The 19,511-nt window shown below is 42.3% G+C and overlaps 2 protein-coding genes across 3 annotated transcripts; one reads left to right on the top strand and one right to left on the bottom strand.

Annotated features, from left to right (window-relative positions):
- Positions 1-174: 174 nt before the first annotated feature.
- On the bottom strand, positions 175-7,715 carry tubg1 (tubulin, gamma 1). Its single transcript, XM_071925753.2, has 11 exons — positions 7,557-7,715; positions 6,981-7,093; positions 6,438-6,605; positions 6,273-6,341; positions 4,854-4,933; positions 4,526-4,652; positions 2,703-2,789; positions 2,166-2,315; positions 1,464-1,616; positions 1,153-1,314; positions 175-488 (listed from the first exon to the last, which is right to left on the bottom strand). The coding sequence occupies exons 1-11, from the start codon at positions 7,603-7,605 to the stop codon at positions 291-293; spliced, it is 1,356 nt and encodes a 451-aa protein (XP_071781854.1). The 5' UTR covers positions 7,606-7,715; the 3' UTR covers positions 175-290.
- A 1,675-nt stretch (positions 7,716-9,390) lies between these two features.
- Positions 9,391-19,127, top strand: retreg3 (reticulophagy regulator family member 3). 2 transcript variants are annotated; one of them, XM_071925706.2, is made up of 10 exons: positions 9,391-9,462; positions 9,700-9,975; positions 12,127-12,233; positions 12,746-12,776; positions 12,891-13,017; positions 13,892-13,976; positions 14,546-14,683; positions 15,001-15,080; positions 16,219-16,351; positions 16,461-19,127. In XM_071925706.2, the coding sequence occupies exons 2-10, from the start codon at positions 9,713-9,715 to the stop codon at positions 17,006-17,008; spliced, it is 1,512 nt and encodes a 503-aa protein (XP_071781807.1). In that variant the 5' UTR covers positions 9,391-9,462; positions 9,700-9,712; the 3' UTR covers positions 17,009-19,127. The 2 variants fall into 2 exon arrangements, with proteins under 2 accessions (XP_071781807.1, XP_071781806.1); XM_071925705.2 differs by having other exon boundaries at positions 9,404-9,975.
- The last annotated feature ends 384 nt before the right edge of the window (positions 19,128-19,511 follow it).

Here is a 19,511-nt window from a genome sequence, read left to right as displayed (position 1 = left end):
TTAGTGCAGTGTAGTAGGTATTGTTATAACTGTTCTTAACCGGCTATGCCATTCCACGCTATATCAAATCTATAAATAATAAAAATAAATTTCTCAGATGAGGGGCTGAGGGGCAAATGTCTACATATTTGTCACCGAGATCTGAAACTTTTCCCCACATGTAGGCCTCCTACATGTGGGGAAAAGTTTCAGATCTCGGTGAGTGAGGGAACGTGACTTGAGATAGAGGTAACCGGCTCAGCGCTTAATGCTGACTGGGCTGCTGTTTAGACACAAGACGAGAAGTCAGTTCACTGCTCCTGCGTGCCCCAGGAGATGTAGTCGGGTCGCGTGGCGGCGCTGTACTCGTCTATCAGCTGCTGCACCACCTCGCGAGAGTTGTCCAGCTCGTCGAAGTTGTCCTTGAATATGTCCTCTTTGCGGAACTGCTCCAGGAAGGCCTCGCGCTTACGCAGTTTGTCGTACTGCCGGCACGTCCGCTCAAACAGCTGTGGGATAGCGACAGAAGGGACAGGAGATGTACTTCAGCACTGGTCACACCCAAACCGCTCGCTGAGGGGAATTTCCCTGAAGATAACTTTTATCCTGACTTTTCTCAAATTTCCCAAGCTTTTTTTCCCTACCGTTTTAGTTTAAATTTATGAGCTGTCAAGATAAAGGAAAACACAATCCTATGACATCATTAAACTGTACTTCCATGAGATGGCTGAAAGAAAATTTTATGGACAGTAATTTTCCCTTACCTATGTTAAGGATCTAGAATTATGAAAAAAATAAAGTTTAATATAGGCTCTGCAACATGACTGACCATAAAAGTTTCTTACAGCCATCTCAGGCAATGTAATTTGATGGTGTCATTGGACTGCATTTTCCTTGATCTTGACAGCTCATGATTCAAACTAGCGAAAAAATCTGTATTTTAAGAAGATGTCTACTTTTGCAGCATAACAACCCAAAACTTAATTTCTGTGGAATTCCCCTTAAACTGCTACTGTGGCAGCTCAGCTTCAATTTTAGGACGATGCATGTCCTCAAGTATTTACTCAAAACAAACACAGGTCTCGCTTGTTAGTAAATCTACTCTGTAAATACATACTAGAACAGAATGTAACTGAACAGGCCTAGGTTGACATAACTACGCTGAGCACTTACAGAGGAGATGCTGGTGTGATTGGCCATCATCAGGCCGCTGACTCGGTGGGCGGAGGGCAGGTAAGGGGACTTCCTGGACAAGGCCACCTGGATGCTGGCGGGACCCCACGGGATGAAATTGGCCAGTTTACGTTCCCGGATCCTTTGGAGGCTTTTATGCACCTAGAGTTCGCAGAAACAGGTTTGCATACTCTCCAAACATGCAAAACACTGCTGTTTGTGGATTCTAGGAAATTTGGAATGCTTGAGGTGATAGTTTGACACTGCACGTTAAAACACACACACAGACGCACACACACACGCACACCTACCTGTGTGGGGTCGACCTCTCCCTGGATGATGTTGAGGATGGCGATGTAGCAGTGGTTGGTCTGTCGGTCTCTGCCGGTGGACACCATTACATTCTTGGGCTGCAGAAGCCTCCGCATCACATCCAGCACTGTGGTTTTCCTCACACTGGCCACCTGAGACGCAGGAGGGAGAGTAATTCAAAATGACTTGGTATTTTGTTGATCGGATGTAGAGTACACGCGGTCTATTTGCATCACAAAAATCATTTTTTTCATTATCAATCAACAATCGAATTTTGCGGTAAAATAAGTACTAACATACCAATAATACACTAATAACTACAAACTGTTACAAAAGCAACAAACATGAAGGATCTTGCACAAAAGCAGAGACTCAAGTCAGACTTGCAAATGGAATTATTTTGACTGAACACCATCAGAAAATACAACTTCCTTCCAAATCCTAACTTCCTGATATCTACAAATAGAAGATATTATGTTTATTGGCATGAGATCATCAACTGACATCTCATTAATGATGCTGAATCACTTTTATTGTCTCATGTGATACAACCGAGATGGGTTGTGGTGAGGAAGTGAAGGAAAGGAGTGGTAGTGGAAAGCTTCGGGAAGCACACAGACCCAACAGCAGCACGACATCACATTTCGCTGTATCACTCATCAAAAATGGATCCCTGTGTCCGGCCAATGAACTCAACTCACCGATTGGTCAGTGGTGAGCGGTGTGTACCCAGTCATAAGGAAGTGGAGGCGGGGTGTGGGGATAAGGGACGCAATCAAACCGATAAGGTCGTTGTTCATGTATCCTGGGTAACGCAGGGTGGTTGTGCTGGCAGACATGATGGTGGAAACCTGCGTGTCGAAAGGTTTAGTTAGAGACAAAGCTTGGGAAGAGCTTGCAAATAACTTGCAGAGATATTGCCTACATTCAAAATGTTGAAGTGCAGGCTCCCTGAAAGCAAACCGACAGTGAGACATCTGACAAACCTTTTTTAAAAAGCACCTATGTGTCACTCATTTCTGAGAAAGCTAAAATCCAGTCTGACGTGCAAGTGGCTTGCCAAACTGGTTTGTAAATCTTGTAATTTTTGCCACGAGCAAGATGTCTCTCTCAGACAGTTTGTCTCGGCTTTTGTCTTTGGTCAAACACAGGTAGACTGCAAACTAGTCCCATGTGAAAAACAGGATGACACCTGATGACTGTGACCTGGGAACATAACTGGAGGATCTGTCACTCACCAGCTGATTGATCTGGGAGAAGGAGGGGTTCTGGATATGCAGTCGGTCTGTGGCGATGCGATTTAGAGCTGTGTTATCCAACACCACCTGACACACAACACACACAAAGACAGAACGCAATTATCAAACAAACCAAGAGGAGATAGGAGGCTGATTCTTTCCAGCACTAGAACAGGGTGAAAGGCAATACGCTGCTATGATGTTAAAGAAAGAGTGAGAGGGCCTTAGAGTAATGAAGCAGTCAGGGAACCTCTTAAGAAGCAACACAGTGTGCTGTTGTTAGGAGGGCTGAACATAAAAGGCACACTGTACAGTCGCAACAGGGGGACCAATTCTTGGGCAGATTCTATTAGCTCTCTGGCTAATTTAATCAACGTGAGGGCCTTATGTAAGGCCCTGGAGGAAGTAGGTATTAGAGAGGAAACACCATTAGACTGTCAGAGCATCTCAGACTAATACAATCATCAATTTATGACTGAGATTTAATAAGCTAGATTTGTAATGCCTCAACGTTGGCGCTGAGGTTTGCTCCCTTATTAGCCTGGTACACAAGCAGTGAGGTAGCATAAGAATGAGCTCTTACACAGAGGGACTGTTAAAAGTAAAAACATTAGGTTATATCAGTCATATGGCGTCACAAATTAGGCCAGTGCATTTTCAAATGAGTGGCTTGACAACACCTAGTCGATGGTGTGTTAGAGAAGTGGCTCTCAACCTTTTTGTCTTGTGACCCCTTAAAATGAAGTGATGCCTCAAAACCCCGTCACAGGCAAGCATGCGCAGAGATTATCTGATTAAATATCATTAATTATCAGAGGAGGCCTAGAGGCTGAAACCTATTCAGTATTTCACAAAAACAAATCAGAAAAATACACAAGTTAATACATTTGTATAGTAGAAATATATTTTTTCCTATCCCATAAATCATCTTGCAACCCCCCAAAATTATCCCGCGACCCCTTGGGGAGTCCCGACCCCCAGGTTGAGAACCACTGTTATAGAGAGACTGTTCATTTGGACAGAATTGCATTCAGTGGTATCAAAGCATGTATCAATGCATGGTCAAAGTCAGAATTGTGGACCTGAAAATGTATTGTAATATCAATTACATAATTTAAAATGACAAGCTACAATTTGGTAATCATATGAACAAACCACACAATTTCACGCTTAAGTAACAGTCACTATACTCATATCCATTTAAATCCCTTAAATGAAAACTAAAACAGGTCTTGCCTAAACTTGTCCAGTGCAGTATAGGCAACTATTTTTAAAAGTCAGCTCCGTTTATGGCACTGTGACAACAGTGTATGATACACCTGTAACCTGTAAACAAGTACTTACAACCAACCTCCCCCCCACCCTCCCTCTCTTACATCAGAAGAAAACTTGAAGCCAAATTCATGTAAGAGTCTGGCATCACAGTATAGTTTTATTGGGAATTTGGTAGAACCCTTTCCCAGGAAAAAAATGTATTGTTTCCTGTTTTAAGTATGCGATTATCACATTTGTATTCTTTGGTCCGAATCATAGTGGAAAAGTTAACTTTTTTGCATTTTGTATTTGGTTTGCTCAGGTTCACACTGCACAATTACAAGCGAACCAGGGCTTGTAAACAAAAGTCACACTGACTCACAGTTTCAAGTGGTGTTGTGCGGTTATTTGCTGCCACACGAGGTCAACTGTCATTGTTCTCATCTACAGAAATGAACCGAACTACAGAAGTCAATGCTCCAGAGTTTGAGGCACCCTAAATCTCATCCCAGAGAAAAGACAAAGACAGCAATGGGATTAACCAACATCCATTTAGGAGTGCTGCTCACCACGCAGTCTGCATTCTGGGTGAGCCTCTTCAGGGTGAGCAGTGAGTTGTATGGCTGGACGACCACGTCACTCATCTCATCCTGGTTAGGGAAGACAGAATAAGTCTGCACCAGCTTCTTTGGGTACCTAGAAATGTGAAAAATATGCACATACACACACAAACACATATGATATACAGTATATCTGACAAACCAGGTCACAGGAATTAAGGTGCCACAATTGTAGAATGAGGCATGAATTTAGATTCTTCATCAATGTTCAGTTATTATTGGTCCAACTTAAAGAAATGACAAGTGTGTGTGTGTGTGTGTGTGTGTGTGCGCTGACCTGTCATTGAGTTTCTCCAGTAGATAGGAACCCAGCCCTGAGCCCGTCCCCCCAGCAATAGAATGACACAGGACAAACCCCTACAAAGAGAAAAGGTTACTTATTACTTGCACTTCAAGACAAATGTACAGCCAGGTGCCACGTTTGTGTTAAGCTTACTGTATACTGTACTGATGCAGAAAGCTGAATGTGTGTGGGTGAGCAATTGCCTCTCTTCCTAGGCAGTTATATAAATGGGAGTGCAGCCCCACCTCACAAATAGGCTCCCTCTCCCCCCCAAGACGGCCCTGTAATACCTGCCTTCTACGCTTGCCCAGCTATTATCACCAGACATCCTACACGCCACACCCTGCCAACACACACACACACACGGCAGTTCGGCCAACCTTCCTATCCAATGCACACATGAGTGCACACACTAAATAATAATGTGGGGTCATAATGTGAATGAGTTACAGAAATTGCAGACCTCCAAGGGGAAACGCGAGTGTTGTTTTATGGGAGGCTGGCAGTTGAAGAAAGTTTAAAAAAAAAAAAAAAAAGACGTCTTGGAATAATACTGGAGGCATGGCTGGGGCTTTGCTGGTTTTAAGATGACACGCGTGGGCACCCATTTTCCAAGTAGTTTCAATCAAGTCACTCATTTCTACGCTCAAAGGAAGTCTGTTTTCTACCACAGTAGAAATGCAAGGGGATGAGACTGAAAGAAAGAAAAAAAAAACTACAAGTCGACTTGTTTCACACGTCAGTCACATATGGCTACAATCACAAATTATCTCCTTTTGTACAGATAGAAAAATCTGTTCCCTTTCTCGTTTCCCACTGAAGCTCTCCTTATGTAGGACAGTCAGTGTGTGAACAGAGGTGTAGGAGGTCTTGGAGCCCACCCAAACTCCTGCAGATAAGCCTTTACTCACACCAGCAGCAACCATTACTGCATCAATAAAAAGGCATGCCGCCATAACCGCCTTTTACGATTTAGTTTATTTTGTTTTTTTCGTCTTTGTTTTGTTGTAAGTGAATGTTTTCGTGAGAATGTAGCCCACGGGTTGAATCTGAAATAAACTAATCATGAAAACTAAAAACAATAATTGTGATGTTTTATCTAATTTCATACTGTCTGCCATGTTTGGTTTAGGCTCCTGATGCAGTGATACACCTCAGTTGCTCTTGGGTAGGAGAGGGATAGAAATGTTTATTATACCAGTTCTAAATTGAGGGTGAGAGGGTAATTTGACTATATTCAGCTGGCTATACCATGATACTACCACATACAGCAATATTACATTACTTTTTGATCAGTTTCATACCGATTTCCATACTGTCACAGCCCTGACCAGCCCACCCTCACACTCTGTAAACCCTCATGAAACAAGTGTGAAACAGGGACAGTCGCCTTGTGATAAACTGGGGACTTGCCTCCAAACTGTCGCTGCCGTCCGCCTCCCGGTCAATGATATCAAAGATGTCTTCATGGATTTTTTCACCCTGGGAAAGCACATTTTTAGATTTATTCAGTTTTTATCTGTTCAATTGGGATTAACCACACAGAGTGAATCGCAACTTGTCATTTCCGACGATCACCTGTGAGAAGCCACTAGCCCAGTTGTTCCCGGCTCCTCCACCGTGCTCAGACAGGTAGATGTTCTCTGGGTTGTACAGGTTGGCATAAGGGGAGTTGAGGATGGAGTGGATCACCCTGGGCTCCAGATCCAGGAGAACGGCACGAGGGATGTAGTGCTCATCGTCGGCCTGTGGGGTTATAGACACAGGTAGGGGTTAGGTGGTAATACTGAGCAAAATACATCAACCTATGTTCATGATCTGCAGTCTGTAGGTTACTTTGCCCTTGCAAGGGCTATGCTGCTTCAATTTACATTGCAACTGCTCCATCTGGTGGTTTACAATGGAGTTGCACGCATATGCATCATCACTGCCTCTACCAAATGAAGAGGGTCTGAATATAGCATGTGTGGAAGAGACGCAGGTAGGCCACCTGCATCAATAGATCTATTTTCTCCTCTTATACTCTATGAGATTATTACTGAATGTCAAATTGCCTACTAGTACTGTAGGCCATGACAGAAGAGCGAAGGGAATAATGTAGTCCGTGGATGCTCCAGTTACCTGATAGAAGAATACATCCTTTCTGTCGGTCCCTTCAGTTGCAAACTCCTCAACAATCCCCTCCGGGCTGATGCCATGCTCTGCACACAGCTGCTTCCAGAACTCAAAACCAACTGCAAAATGTACAAGGGAGCTCGTTAACGGGACGTTTACTTATTATAATTAGCTGCTGTCACAATAACGTTAGCCGACTAGCCAGATGGTAAACGCAGCAATTATAACGTTACTGGAATGACACTGTACCTTGTGTTGGATATCAATTGAAATGCTCCTTGCTAGCTAGCAAATACGTAACGTTAGCCCTAAATCAGTAACGTTAACGTTACCGTTCTCTTATATTCCATGGTGGGACATATAACGCTATGTACTCGGATCCAGCGAAAACAAAGTGTTAGCTAAGTTAGACCTGATACTAGTAAGTTAGCAGATGAAAGCGGTTAACGTTAGCTAGCAGTATGCATGACAGATCCATTTCAGCTAAATGTTTAGCTAAGTTACAACCCCTGCACGGCTAGCAAGCTAGCTTGCGAGGTAAGAGCTACCAAGCTAGCTAAACTGTACGCTTTTTAAACATACTTTGATTTCCACATTGTCCAAGTTGAAGCGTTATGATTTCCCGCGGCATGTTTCTTCTTTAGCTAGCTAGCCAGCTAGCCAAATACCATAAGAAAAACAGAGGCGGGTCAATCTGCTGCAACAACCCGCTCCTTCCCGCTTGGTAACGACAACTACAGCGTCACCGTGGGTATTGGGTGCGTTCCAGGCCGTCTAGCATACAGGGACTGCGGTTGGGGAACCGTCTTTGGACGTGGCCGAGGTCACTCGCCCGTTATTTCTACAATCTGCCCTGGAACTGCTCCACTGGTGGTGGTGGTGGGGTTGGGGGGGGGGGGGGGGGGGGGTAAGAATGCGGCACTGATGCTGCATTCACACACACGAGAAAGGTGGTTTTCGTACTTGAAAATAGCGTTCATGTGAGCTTGCAGGTGATAAAGTTCAAGTTTGTCATATAGTCTATACATAGCACAGACATTGCAATGAAATGCTTACTTGCGGATCTTCAGATAGTAAAAAAGAAAAATATTAAAGACAAGAGGGAACAAAAAGCAGATAGTAAACATAGAGACACTAATATAGAGTAACAATACTTGTGCAAAATATTTACAGTAAAAGCAAAGGAAAATATCCAAATATAATACAAACTAAGTTGTGCAACTCCAGGTTGTGTAAGTATAACAGAGGTAAATTGGCATGAACCTATAGCCTACACAGGATGTGCAAAGTAACAGTAGGCTATTTGTGCAAAAGTAGTGTGAATTTGATGATATTAGTATAATATATAATAGGGAGATGTGATATAGTAATATACAATAAGATAAATAATGTAAAATCTGATCTGGATAGCCTATAGATATTTCATGTACAATATATATTATAATGTATTAAATATACCATTATATGCACATATATAGGCCTGTAGATGTAGGACACATAATATAGATATTGTATGGTATATACTATACAATAAAGTGTGTAATCACAGACATGTGTGACAGAACATGAACTGTTTAGGCAATATTCAGGAGCCTGATGTCTTAGGGGTAAAAACTGTCCCTGAGTCTGGTGGTCCAGCATTTAATGTATCTCTACTGCCTGCCGGATGGAAGGAGGGAGAACAGACTAGTATGGCTGGGGTGTGGGGACTTTGATGATGTTGTGGGCCTTCCTCAGGCAATGCTTGCTATAGATGTCCTATGGATGGGAGAGAGGTCCCAGTGATGGACTGGGTCACCTTCACCACCCGCTGCAGTGCTTTGAGGTCCTGAACAGAGCAGCTGCCATATCATGCTGTGATCAACCCAGTCAGTATGTTTCCTACAGTGCAGCGGTAGAAGTTAGAGAGATACCAAACTTCCTCTGCCTCCCAAGGAAGTACATGCGCTATTCTGACCAGTTTTGTGGTGTTGTGGGTCCATGTTATCTTAGACCACTAAATAGTACTTGGGCACTCAGGTTTGGTGATGGACGACTTTGTTTCGTTTGACGTATGAAATATCTGTAGTCAAGTTAGGGCATGCTGGTTTCATTTAAACTAAAACGAAAGAACGACTTTCATCACAAGTTACAGCTCTTTAAATTACTTGTTGGATTGCTTGTTGTATTTTTCGTTTGTGATTGACATTTCAATGTCTGGTTTACTGTAAAAACATAAAATCTAATGCATCACCTTCTAAGTGCATGTACAAGTATGAAACAGCAGAAAACGGACAAATCGTTGCTTTTAACCGTTGGGTTGTATCGTCTGTTTTTCCCATCCGACATGAATGCAGCATGACAGAGGGGGCCTGCGGATTCTGATTGGACGACTGAGGTCTCACGTGTTCACAGCCAGCCTACTGTCTTACAGTAACAGAAAAACAGGTTACGCCATATTGTCAATATCTATTTGAGAGCGCTACACTTCTGCAAAAATGTCAATATAGTGAGTGCCAGGTGTTCTTACAATGTTATCACACTAGTTACGGCGACAAGCTTGCTTATAACATAGCCAGACAGCTAGTGTTAGACGCTAGCACGATGATTCAGCTAGTCGCGCTAGCTTAGCAGCCGTTAGCATACGTTTGTTAACGGTAGCCGATCTTGTCAGCTCAGCTGTTCCGTGGCGCTGTCTTGCCCCTCAAACTGGTTACCGGTTTCCACTAAAGTCTTTATTTTACAGGTTTACTTAATCGATGCTAGACACTAAGATGGCGCACACTGGGACAATGGGAGATGCGCCCAAGGGGGATTGTTCTGCAAAACAGGGGTCAAATGTCTGCCTGCGAAGTCGACCATGCTCCAGCGAGAGAGACGGCCAGGTGCGGGCTGTCAAAGCCTCTCTTCAGGCGAGGTTAGGACCGTACGAGCCCGTCCTGACCTACCTGCAGTCCGTCTTAGTGTGGGAACGACCCTTTCAGTGTATACTTGTGTACACAGTGGTCAACGTTGTGTTCTGGTAAGTTTCCGCTATGTAACTTGTAATGTTAGTGCTACTTGATATCAAGCTTGCGTTTTCATTAGTGTTTTTACAGTGTTATGGTAACCTAAATACAGACAATACAAAGGCCGCGCTTAGTCGTTACGCCAAAGCCAACGACTGCTTTCCCACAATGCAAACGTTTCACCTGTCATTTCAAGATAAGGCAGATGGCTCACTCGTGTTGCTATTTATAGACAGGCAAAGCAGAGAGTATAGCAAGGCTAAAATACTGTACAAAGACTAATCTAACAGTGATGTCTGGCATTTCCTTAATCTTAATCTCAGTGTGTTGGTGTTGATTATCCTATTTGCTAATTTGATTGTTGATGCTTGTGTTTGGGAGGCTGAAAATAGAATCTGTAGTTTATACGAAATCAAGTGTATTTTCAACAGAAGTAACAGGAATTTGATTATTGGTGTTTCTCGTTGTATATGACATAGGGTAAACTAGCTCTTTATAACACATCAAGTATTGGCACACGATGGAGAGTTGCAGTCTGTCCTGTATGTGCCATCATGTATACCCAACTTCACACAGGCACCTTCACATTAGGCCAACCTTAAACTATAGTATACTGTACAAACAAGAAAATCCCCTGTTAAACATAGAGAAGAAAGTAAAGGTAGAAAGTGTGGGACATGTACATCAGAGTTTTTGGCTAAATTTGGTGACCTTGAGGTTGTTGTGTGCCAAGAACCACTGACCTGAGGCCCGGAGGGAGAGAGAGGCCGGTCAGCCTGTTCCCTCGGCTCAGGCATGCAGTCTTTATTTGATTAGACCAGTGGGCATGTCAGGCCCTTCATTCTCTCTCCCCTTTTACTTGTGCTTCAGCACACACTCAGTAGCACAGGCTAGTTTCAGCCCAGAGAGATGCAGAGTAACCCAGACTAATGCATGAAGTGACTGAAAATGGCAAGTCACATGTAGTATGGAGATGGGGAGGTGATATGGGTAACCTTTCTGAGAGTAGCGGGGATTGTGTGGCCCAGGCTGCACAGTGGGGAATTCCCCGTCTTGGTTTTCACTCTGAAAGCACAATCCATTTTGAACATGTTGGTCTAGTTCTACTTAAACATTTTACCTTTGTGTGATTTACTTTTCTCACTGTAGCTACTAATATGCACCGCTATCCCAAGTACTAATAGGCCTTGTTCTACCAACAAATTATTTTAGGTTAATCTCTTCTAATTGCTGATTGGCAGAATCATGTTACATTGTTGTGGCCACGAAACTGTGAAACCTTGTGATCTTAAAGTGGAGCACCACTCAGTTTAAGAATTCACACAGAGCCTGAATTATTCCTAAGGCCCAAGGCAGTCCGATCAATATGTGTGAACACGGACAACTCTCTCCCAAAGATAGAAACCAGAGAAACGAAGCCTGTTATCTGTGCTGATATCAAGATGTACGGCCTGCAGCTGCTCCATTGTTAGTGAATGGGCGACAGACCAAATGGATTCATATAACACTTGTCTGAATTGTTCCATCCAAGTGTAATTTATATTAGAGCAGTAATATCAGGTCTGAACCAGAAAATGTTCTCTTGTTATCCTTGGTACTGTCCAAGTCACCTTTACTACCTATTGTAATTCATCTTCTATGGAGTTACTCATGAGCATAACACACATCAGGGAGTGGGATAAACTCTTCTTTCTTGTTTCTGACAAAAGGAAACAGTGGATCACAAATACAGACCAAACTACTCACTGTCTGGACATATGAATAACATTGTAATGCTGAATATTAGTGGTATTCTTGGTACTCTTTAAAGTGTGTGTGAACATGTTCAACAGGAGCAAAATCTTGTCCATTGTACTTGCTTTAGTACAGTATTCAGGTATAGGAGAGGGTCCTTGTCTATAGAGAAATGAAGGTGTGGTATTATTACTATTACTACTATTGTTACTAGTGACATGTAATTGTTTTGTCAAGACTTTTTATCATCACTCAAAAGGTTTTGTGGTTAAATTAAGATACAGCATCAAGTACATGTGTTTAAGCCAAAGAGGTTATGAAAAAGAATTTAGCTGAGATTAATTTTAATCCAATACTGACAAATAGAAATTTGTTAATTTTTATTGGGAATGCATGTTCATATGTGTGCTCCCTTTGTTTTTTCCCTCTAGGTTCTTTGCCTTGACCTCGTTCCGCCTGCTGTTCCTGCTGGCTTCTGGTCTGGCTGTGGTTGTCTGTGTTGATACCTGGAGGAATAAGATTTGGCCTGAGATTAGAGGTGCCACAAGTTACTCCTGTGGGGTTGTTAGGTTCACGGGTCTCTCACCTGCTCTGTGCTTTTACTTTCCCTGCTGAGTGTCTTGGCTTTCTTGTGTTAGTTGTACCAAAGATCTAGTTTGATCTAGTTAATGCACTTTTACTATTAGGGTAGATGTGCAATCCGCTGTCAGCAGTCACTCTAGACATTGCAAGTGATAGGGGCCTACATATTCTACTCGATACTATTAATCTTCCCTTCCCCTCTTCACTTGAGCTGGTGTTACACACTGAGTGTATAAAATATAAAATCGATTGACCGGCTGAATCCAGGTGAAAGCTATTGATTTCACGTACAAATTTCACTTTTATACTTAAGAGGAGATCGTAAATGAAAAAGAGGAGAAAAGTTAAAGGTGGAATTGAGACACTGATTGTGCAAAAGCAGGTGTAACTTAATGAGGGTGTTTGTAATATTTTGTACACTCAGTGTATGAGGTTTCTTAAGGTGATGGATGTTCTTTCTCTCCACAGTCAAAAAATTGGATGAATCAGAAAATGAAAGGTATGCTACTGTTCTTCCTCTACTGTAACCACCAGCCAGTATTGTCATGAAGATGACTGTGATGATAATGAGGAGGAGGATAAAGGTGTTTGGTAATTCTGTCTGTCTCTGTAGCTGGGGTCTGGTGCAGCCTGGCGTCCTCAGTGTGCCTGAACTGTGCCACCACATTGCTGAGGCCTGGGTCAGCGGAGCGGCCTTCGCCTCCAGCATGGTGCAGTACAAACGACTCAACCCAGGCAAGGTAAAGACCGCAAACTCACCTGTGATATGACATTCTGACAGCATTTATTTGACATAGCACAAGCCAGCAAAATTCATTAATAATCTGCCCAGTTTCATATGTCAGCATTGAGTCATACACCATAGTTTACATACATTGTAGGTGCTGAGTTAATTGCACATGCATTTTTTTTTTTTTTTTTTTTTGTCATTTAAGTTTTTATTAAATTTTTCACATAGAAATAGTGAAACAGACAAAGATAACTATGGAAACATAAGCACAAACAAAAACAGACATAAAATGAAAATAATAATAATACAAAAAGTAAATAAATAATATAAAACAGAATATAAAATAAAATGAAGAGTGGCAGTCAATCAAAGCATCCAGTCAAGACAACACCTATAAATCCCTACCTCAAACTCACAAAAACTTGGTGTATTCCATTAATACAACATAATAGAATATGTAGCCTAAGTCCCCACCTTAGCCCACAAAAAACTCCACACTCTAAGACGTTACATCCTTAATATATATATGAGGAAGTGATTCCAGGCCACATTAGATTTCCCTTTGAGATCATTCACTCTGGCAATCATATCCTCAAAAGAGGCAGTTTCAGTCATTAGCCTCAACCAATCCGTCCGTGTGGAGTCTTCCAGTTCTGTAAAATGAGCCTGGCTGCCCTGATAAAGCCTGCTAAGGCTAGCCCAAACTCTGCTTTGGTGATTCCTTGTGGCAAGATTGTGGTGTTTTTGGAAGGGGTTGCCCTATCCACTTTGTGAGTTTTTCCAGTACCCCCTTCCAAAAAGAGTGTACTAGAGGACACTCCCACATGGCATGCAAAAATGTGCCCAATTCCTTCTTACATTTCATGTATTTTGTTTTTTCTCAGTTTTGCATCCTGACCTGTGGAGTGTTCACCTGTCTGGCTGTGGTAGGACGCTACATTCCTGGATTGGTGCTCTCATACTCTGCTGGTGAGTGCCAGTAGTTTTACCCAGTCCTAACTACAGGCCCGGGCCCATTCAGAGGACTATATTGGCAGGGAAACTCAGCCTGACTGGTCCTGTTAAAAATGCATGGGTGGTGAAACCAGATCTGCAGGGCGCTAGTACCAGGGCCTAGCCTGTGAGGTGATTAAAGCCAGGATGAGGCACACAAGGAGGGAGAGAAGGAGGGAGGGAGCCAGCTAGATGGCTAAGGAGGTCAGGCTGAGAAAGGGCTAATCTCCTAACCTCCAACCAGTGCGGGCTGGAGAGCCGGGGACACAAGCCCTGCCAAGGCCCTCTGCTCTGACGTCTATAACAATCCACAGCAGCTTGTTCATGTTAACTCCCTGTGGCTCCCTCTGCTTCACTCTGTCTGCCTCTCTGTTGAATCTTACATGGACTTGTGGGTGTGTCTCTATGCTGAGGAGAGTAACTCAGAAACTTAATCTATTGAGTTAAGTCTATATAAACCACAAATTAATGCGTTTATCCCTTGTCCCAAACAGCAAAACAGCAATTTTTCTTTCTTTCTTCCTTTCTTTTCCTCTCTCCTCTAGTGTTGGCTGTTCTCCTGGCTCCTCTGGCAGCCTACCACAGGGTTTTGCAGCATGTGTGTGTGAAGCTGGAGCCAGTCCTGCAGCGGCTGGACTTCAGTGTCCGCGGATACATGATGTCAAAGCCTATTGATAATCAGTGTAAGTAGTACATCCAATGTTTATCATTGTATTCAATGCAGTATTGAGTCAGTGCAGATGAACATGAGTTGAATACCCCGGTTTTCCTATATTTCATATGTCAGACTTGACATGTAGTTGTAAGCATGTTTGACCATATCACAGCCTGTCTTGGCGTCACTAATGTAATCCCCCCCTAAACCAGTTATCCTGTATACTGGAATTTAACTATGAATTAGTGGAAATTTTCTCTCTCCCACCTCAATCTGTCTGTCTCAAGTGAGTACCTTAATCTATATGAACTTTGGTCTGCATGTGTTTGTTGTTTTGCTCTGCAGTCCTGCGTAAACCCATCCGCGGCGCAGCCTCCGGTGAAGCCAGTGACAGTGAGGAGGAGTTGGCTGCTTTCTGCCCAGCGGTAAATTGTTTCATTTCAAAAGCTGCTCAGTATTTGAGTTAAGCTGTCACTGTTTCCGTTGACATCATTGTTATTGAACATGGTCCTACTTGTTCTCTCTGCTGTCGCCAGAATTGTGTTATGGCAGAAGTGTTATGGCCCGACTTACATGGGCCTTTTAGGTGTGAAACCATTACACATAATTAGGGACATAATAAATCTAAAATATGTCGGCCAATAAGGATTTTTTTTTCTGTTGGAGCTTTAAAGATAGCCATGCTTTTCAAAGGTTTTCCTCAAATTGGACTCTAACACAATAATTGTGACAACAGACTGCATTAACGTCACTTTCAACCCAAAGATTTATTGTTATTTAACATAAAATTACAATAATAGCTCTTTCTAGAGCTCAGTATAGTTCTAAATATATATGATTTTACTAGGCTTTGCCATTATATGCTCACTTCTCACATCACCTCTTAAATAAATATGAATAATTTGACAATTATTCTGTAGTACTAACATTAGTTTTTCCTGTGCCGTTTTTATCAGTGAAATGCATCACAACGCTAAGGATGGACACTGAAATTGACATTGGTTGCAATTTTCAAATATTTCAATAGTTGGCAATTATAGTTGACAATAGTTGACAAAAAGAAAATCATTGACGGATATATTTGTTATGTATTTAATAACAGCCATTTACTTATTGAAAACAGGTGGTTTAGCTAGTAGCAAATAGTCCATACACCCTAATAATCACCAAGAATTTACTGATTATGAAGAGTGAATCCAGTGTTTTCTTTGATTATAGCTTCCAACACAATATTAAGTTATTTATCTTTTGTCATACTTAAATCCTTACTATTGTGAAAAGCCAATAATCGTGTGATTCTTAAGAGAGATTGTTGCTCCTATATATCCGACTCTAGCCAGTACTCGGGTAACCCAATCACTCAGTTCATGAGTAGTGTGTTTGTAGTGAAGCCTGCAGAGTGTCCGAGTGAAAATAACTTGACACTTCAAGAGAGAAAGATGGCAGGCCCTCTATGGCAGCGCAGGGTCGATGTTTATGGTGTAGTATAGACTAACATCTGCAAAACGACACAGTGCTGAATTTAAAATCTAATCAACCTTTTCAATCTATCGTCTCTCCTAGTTTGACGATGCTGTTGTTGCCAAGGAACTTGCGCTGACCGACTCTGAGCACTCCGATGCTGAGGTGTCCTACACTGATAATGGGACGTTCAACCTGTCCCGCGGCCAGACTCCGCTCACAGAGGGCTCTGAAGGCAAGTACACACTTACTGCTGATGTGGGTGGTTGTTGTTGTTGTTGTTGTTGTTGTTTCTAGAGAGTTCTTGTCCCTGACCTTGCCCCTTTCTGTCTCTCCTTGATCAGATCTTGACAGACACAGTGACCCTGAGGAATCCTTTGCTCGGGACCTCCCAGACTTCCCCTCCATAAACCCAGATGCCACTCTGATGGACGACGACGACGACACCAGCATCGGGCTGCCAAGTTTGGGTCTGTCCGGGATGGCCGGTCCCCGGGCTTCGGTGCTGGACGTGGACGCTCACCTGGACTCGGACCAGGAGGATCTGGATACGGAGCTTTCCCTCAGCGGCCTGCCGCCCGCCTCTGATTTCGCAGGCGACTTGGCCGGAGTCATCGCCAGCAACATGATCCAGGCGGCGCTGGCCGGGGCGATGCAGCCTCGGCCTCCCGCCGCCCAGCGCAGAGAGGGCCCCCCCAGGGCCGGGGCCCACCGCAGCTACCGCAAGCAGTCCAGCTCCGAGCTGGACACAGACTTGGACGGAGAGGACTTTGAAATGCTGGATCAGTCTGAACTGAACCAGATGGATCCCTTTGGGGGAGGAGGGGGTGCTAGACGGGGAGATAGCCAGGGGTCCAACTTCCTGTCCAGCCTGCTGGGGAAACCACAGTGAGGGGTGTGTGTGGGTGTGTGTGTGTGTGTGTGCATGCGTGGATCTTAATGAGCAGTGTATATGTTGATGAGCTACGTGTGTGCGTGTGTACATGTGCATCTTTATGATCAGTATATATGTTGATGAGCTGTGTGTGTGTGTGTGTGTGTGTGTGTGTGTGTGGTGTGCACACATGAGAGATGATTTTAGGTTCCAGCAGCCCTACTTCTGATTGGCATCAGTTGATATCACACTGTGAAGTATTTTTTTTTCTATCTCACTTTTCAACCTCTTTCTCCCGTGCTTTTAACGTAAACCACCATCATCCAGAAAACGTTTATTTTGTAGGCTGAGCAATAGGAAATGAAACAACAACAAAAAAGTCTTGAAACATTAAATGAACCAGCATTATTGAGCCTTGTTGCAGTCTTGTGATTTTATGCGCCTGTAAGTAATAAGGGTACTTTGTTGATCACTAGGAATGAAACATAACAGTACCCATATTGATAAACTGTCCTCTGCCTGGAGGTGTAGACACACAGGGCTATTTAACATGGGACCAAATATGACATTCCTGTTGGTTTGCGCTGACAAACTGTTTTACAACTTTACACAACCTCCAACTGAAAAGTTTGAGCAGTCTCTTCGGTATTGATATCATTTCATGTTCAAGTTTATTTAGTGATTGGAAACAGTGGTAATGAAGTTGATATTGAGCAGAGTTTTTTCATTTGGTGTTTACAAGGCAAAACGATAAAGAAGACCCAGATTGTTAATCTTTCCCGGCACTCTTTCAGAAACAGCAGTTCACCAGGCTGCTGATGAAGTTTAGTGCCCTTACTGTCTTTTCAAGTAGCATGTGGCTCTGGTCTATTTGAAGACAACATGGTGTATTTGATGTGAATTGTTTACGGAGATGAATTCACATCTTTGTTAAGCACTTGTCAGTAGCTGTGGATCTGGATAGCATGGTCTTCGATGATGAAGCATGGTATACTATTTGGATTGAAGCTTCAATTACTGCTCTTTGTGCATTTTTCATTTCTGTTTTCCATTTTTCTTCCTCTGTTTATCCTTTGAAGGCATCTTCATACATTTTAGAAAGCTTATTTTATCTATTTTACAGAGAGAATGTGACGGTATAGTCTTAAGGTACCAGACCCAGAGGAATTTAGGATGTCATGTTACAATGTTTGATGCTCATTGCATTCATGGATGTGTCCCTCAAGGTGAGGTACGCACCCTGTTTTTCTTTGTGTGAATTAAATGAGGAGTTAAATGTGTTTCATTTTCTTCAATACAGCTCAGTGAACATATTGTGTCCATGTTTAATACCTTGGATGAGCCCTCACAGGTTTGTTATTTGTTTTGTTCTTTCTTGTTCAATAGCAATATTTAAGCAAATTACTATATCTTTGTCCCCATCTTTGTATCTCATGTAGTTGACAGTCATGCTGATCTTTTAAAGAGAAAAATCAAATATTCTTCAATTCATGAATCTTTTACTGTTGTAGGGGGGAAACATGTTTACATGAAAATCTGGTATAGAAACTTTTCCTGATAGCCTATTTAAAAGTGTGAGTTTGTAAAGGTTTAAATCAGCTTGTTATTGTATGTGAAAAGAAAACAGGGGTGCAGTAAACATTATTTTGTGCTGGTCAGCCCGATTTCCCTGTGATGGACAAACAAAGCCCTCTATTATGTTTTTATGTTAAAATGGGAACGGCACTTGGTCATTCAAACTTAAATGAGCCACAGCTGGGATTTACTGAAATACGTATTTCAAACAATCAGACTGAGAATGCTGGGTTTTTAATAGAGAAAAACAAATTGCTCCATTTCATTGTCATTTTGAAAAGAAAATCATAGCTGTGAGGGATTTAGTACAATAGATAGAACTGCTGGATCCACGTTCATGGAGATGGACTAGAAAAAATGTGAATTGATGGGAAATTGTTGGGATTTTGAGGCTGAAGAAGAGGATGACTTGTTTCGATCACTTCAGTTTTAACAAGAATGTTGCTCATTGTTGCTCCATGAAGAGTCAGTTCCTCAATATGAGTGATCTATAGTCAGTATAATAATGTAATGTGCACAGTAGTGTATTTTCCTCTCTGTAATTGGTTTTGATATGTTTTGATGTGCAAATCTTATTAAATAAAATGTTTGCAATTAAATTTGTGTGGATTATGCTTTTATGTTAATGGTTACTTACAAAACAGTTTTATAATTATGTTTGTTATGTTTTGTGATAATGATGTTGGAACTAGACTCAAATCAAAATCAAAATGATTTGACATTTAATATCTTCTGAAACTGCCTCACAGGAAAAGAAAGTTCACGGAAGCGCCACAGGGGGTCATTTCTAGTGGTTGGACACTGGATTTATACATTTATCATCTGTCAGTTCACATCCAAAATAATTGATGAAGCCAAAAAATGCGTGAAGCTGTTGCTCTCCACACACAGAAACGTAATCTCAGATGAACAAAGCTCTTTAGACTAATCAGAAGTCTCCAGGCAA

The sequence above is a fragment of the Centroberyx gerrardi genome, chromosome 7 (assembly GCF_048128805.1).
Source record: "Centroberyx gerrardi isolate f3 chromosome 7, fCenGer3.hap1.cur.20231027, whole genome shotgun sequence".
In the NCBI taxonomy this organism is placed as follows: Eukaryota; Metazoa; Chordata; class Actinopteri; order Beryciformes; family Berycidae; genus Centroberyx; species Centroberyx gerrardi.
Note: the sequence above shows the minus strand (reverse complement) of the source record. Positions and strands in the feature narration are given on the sequence as shown.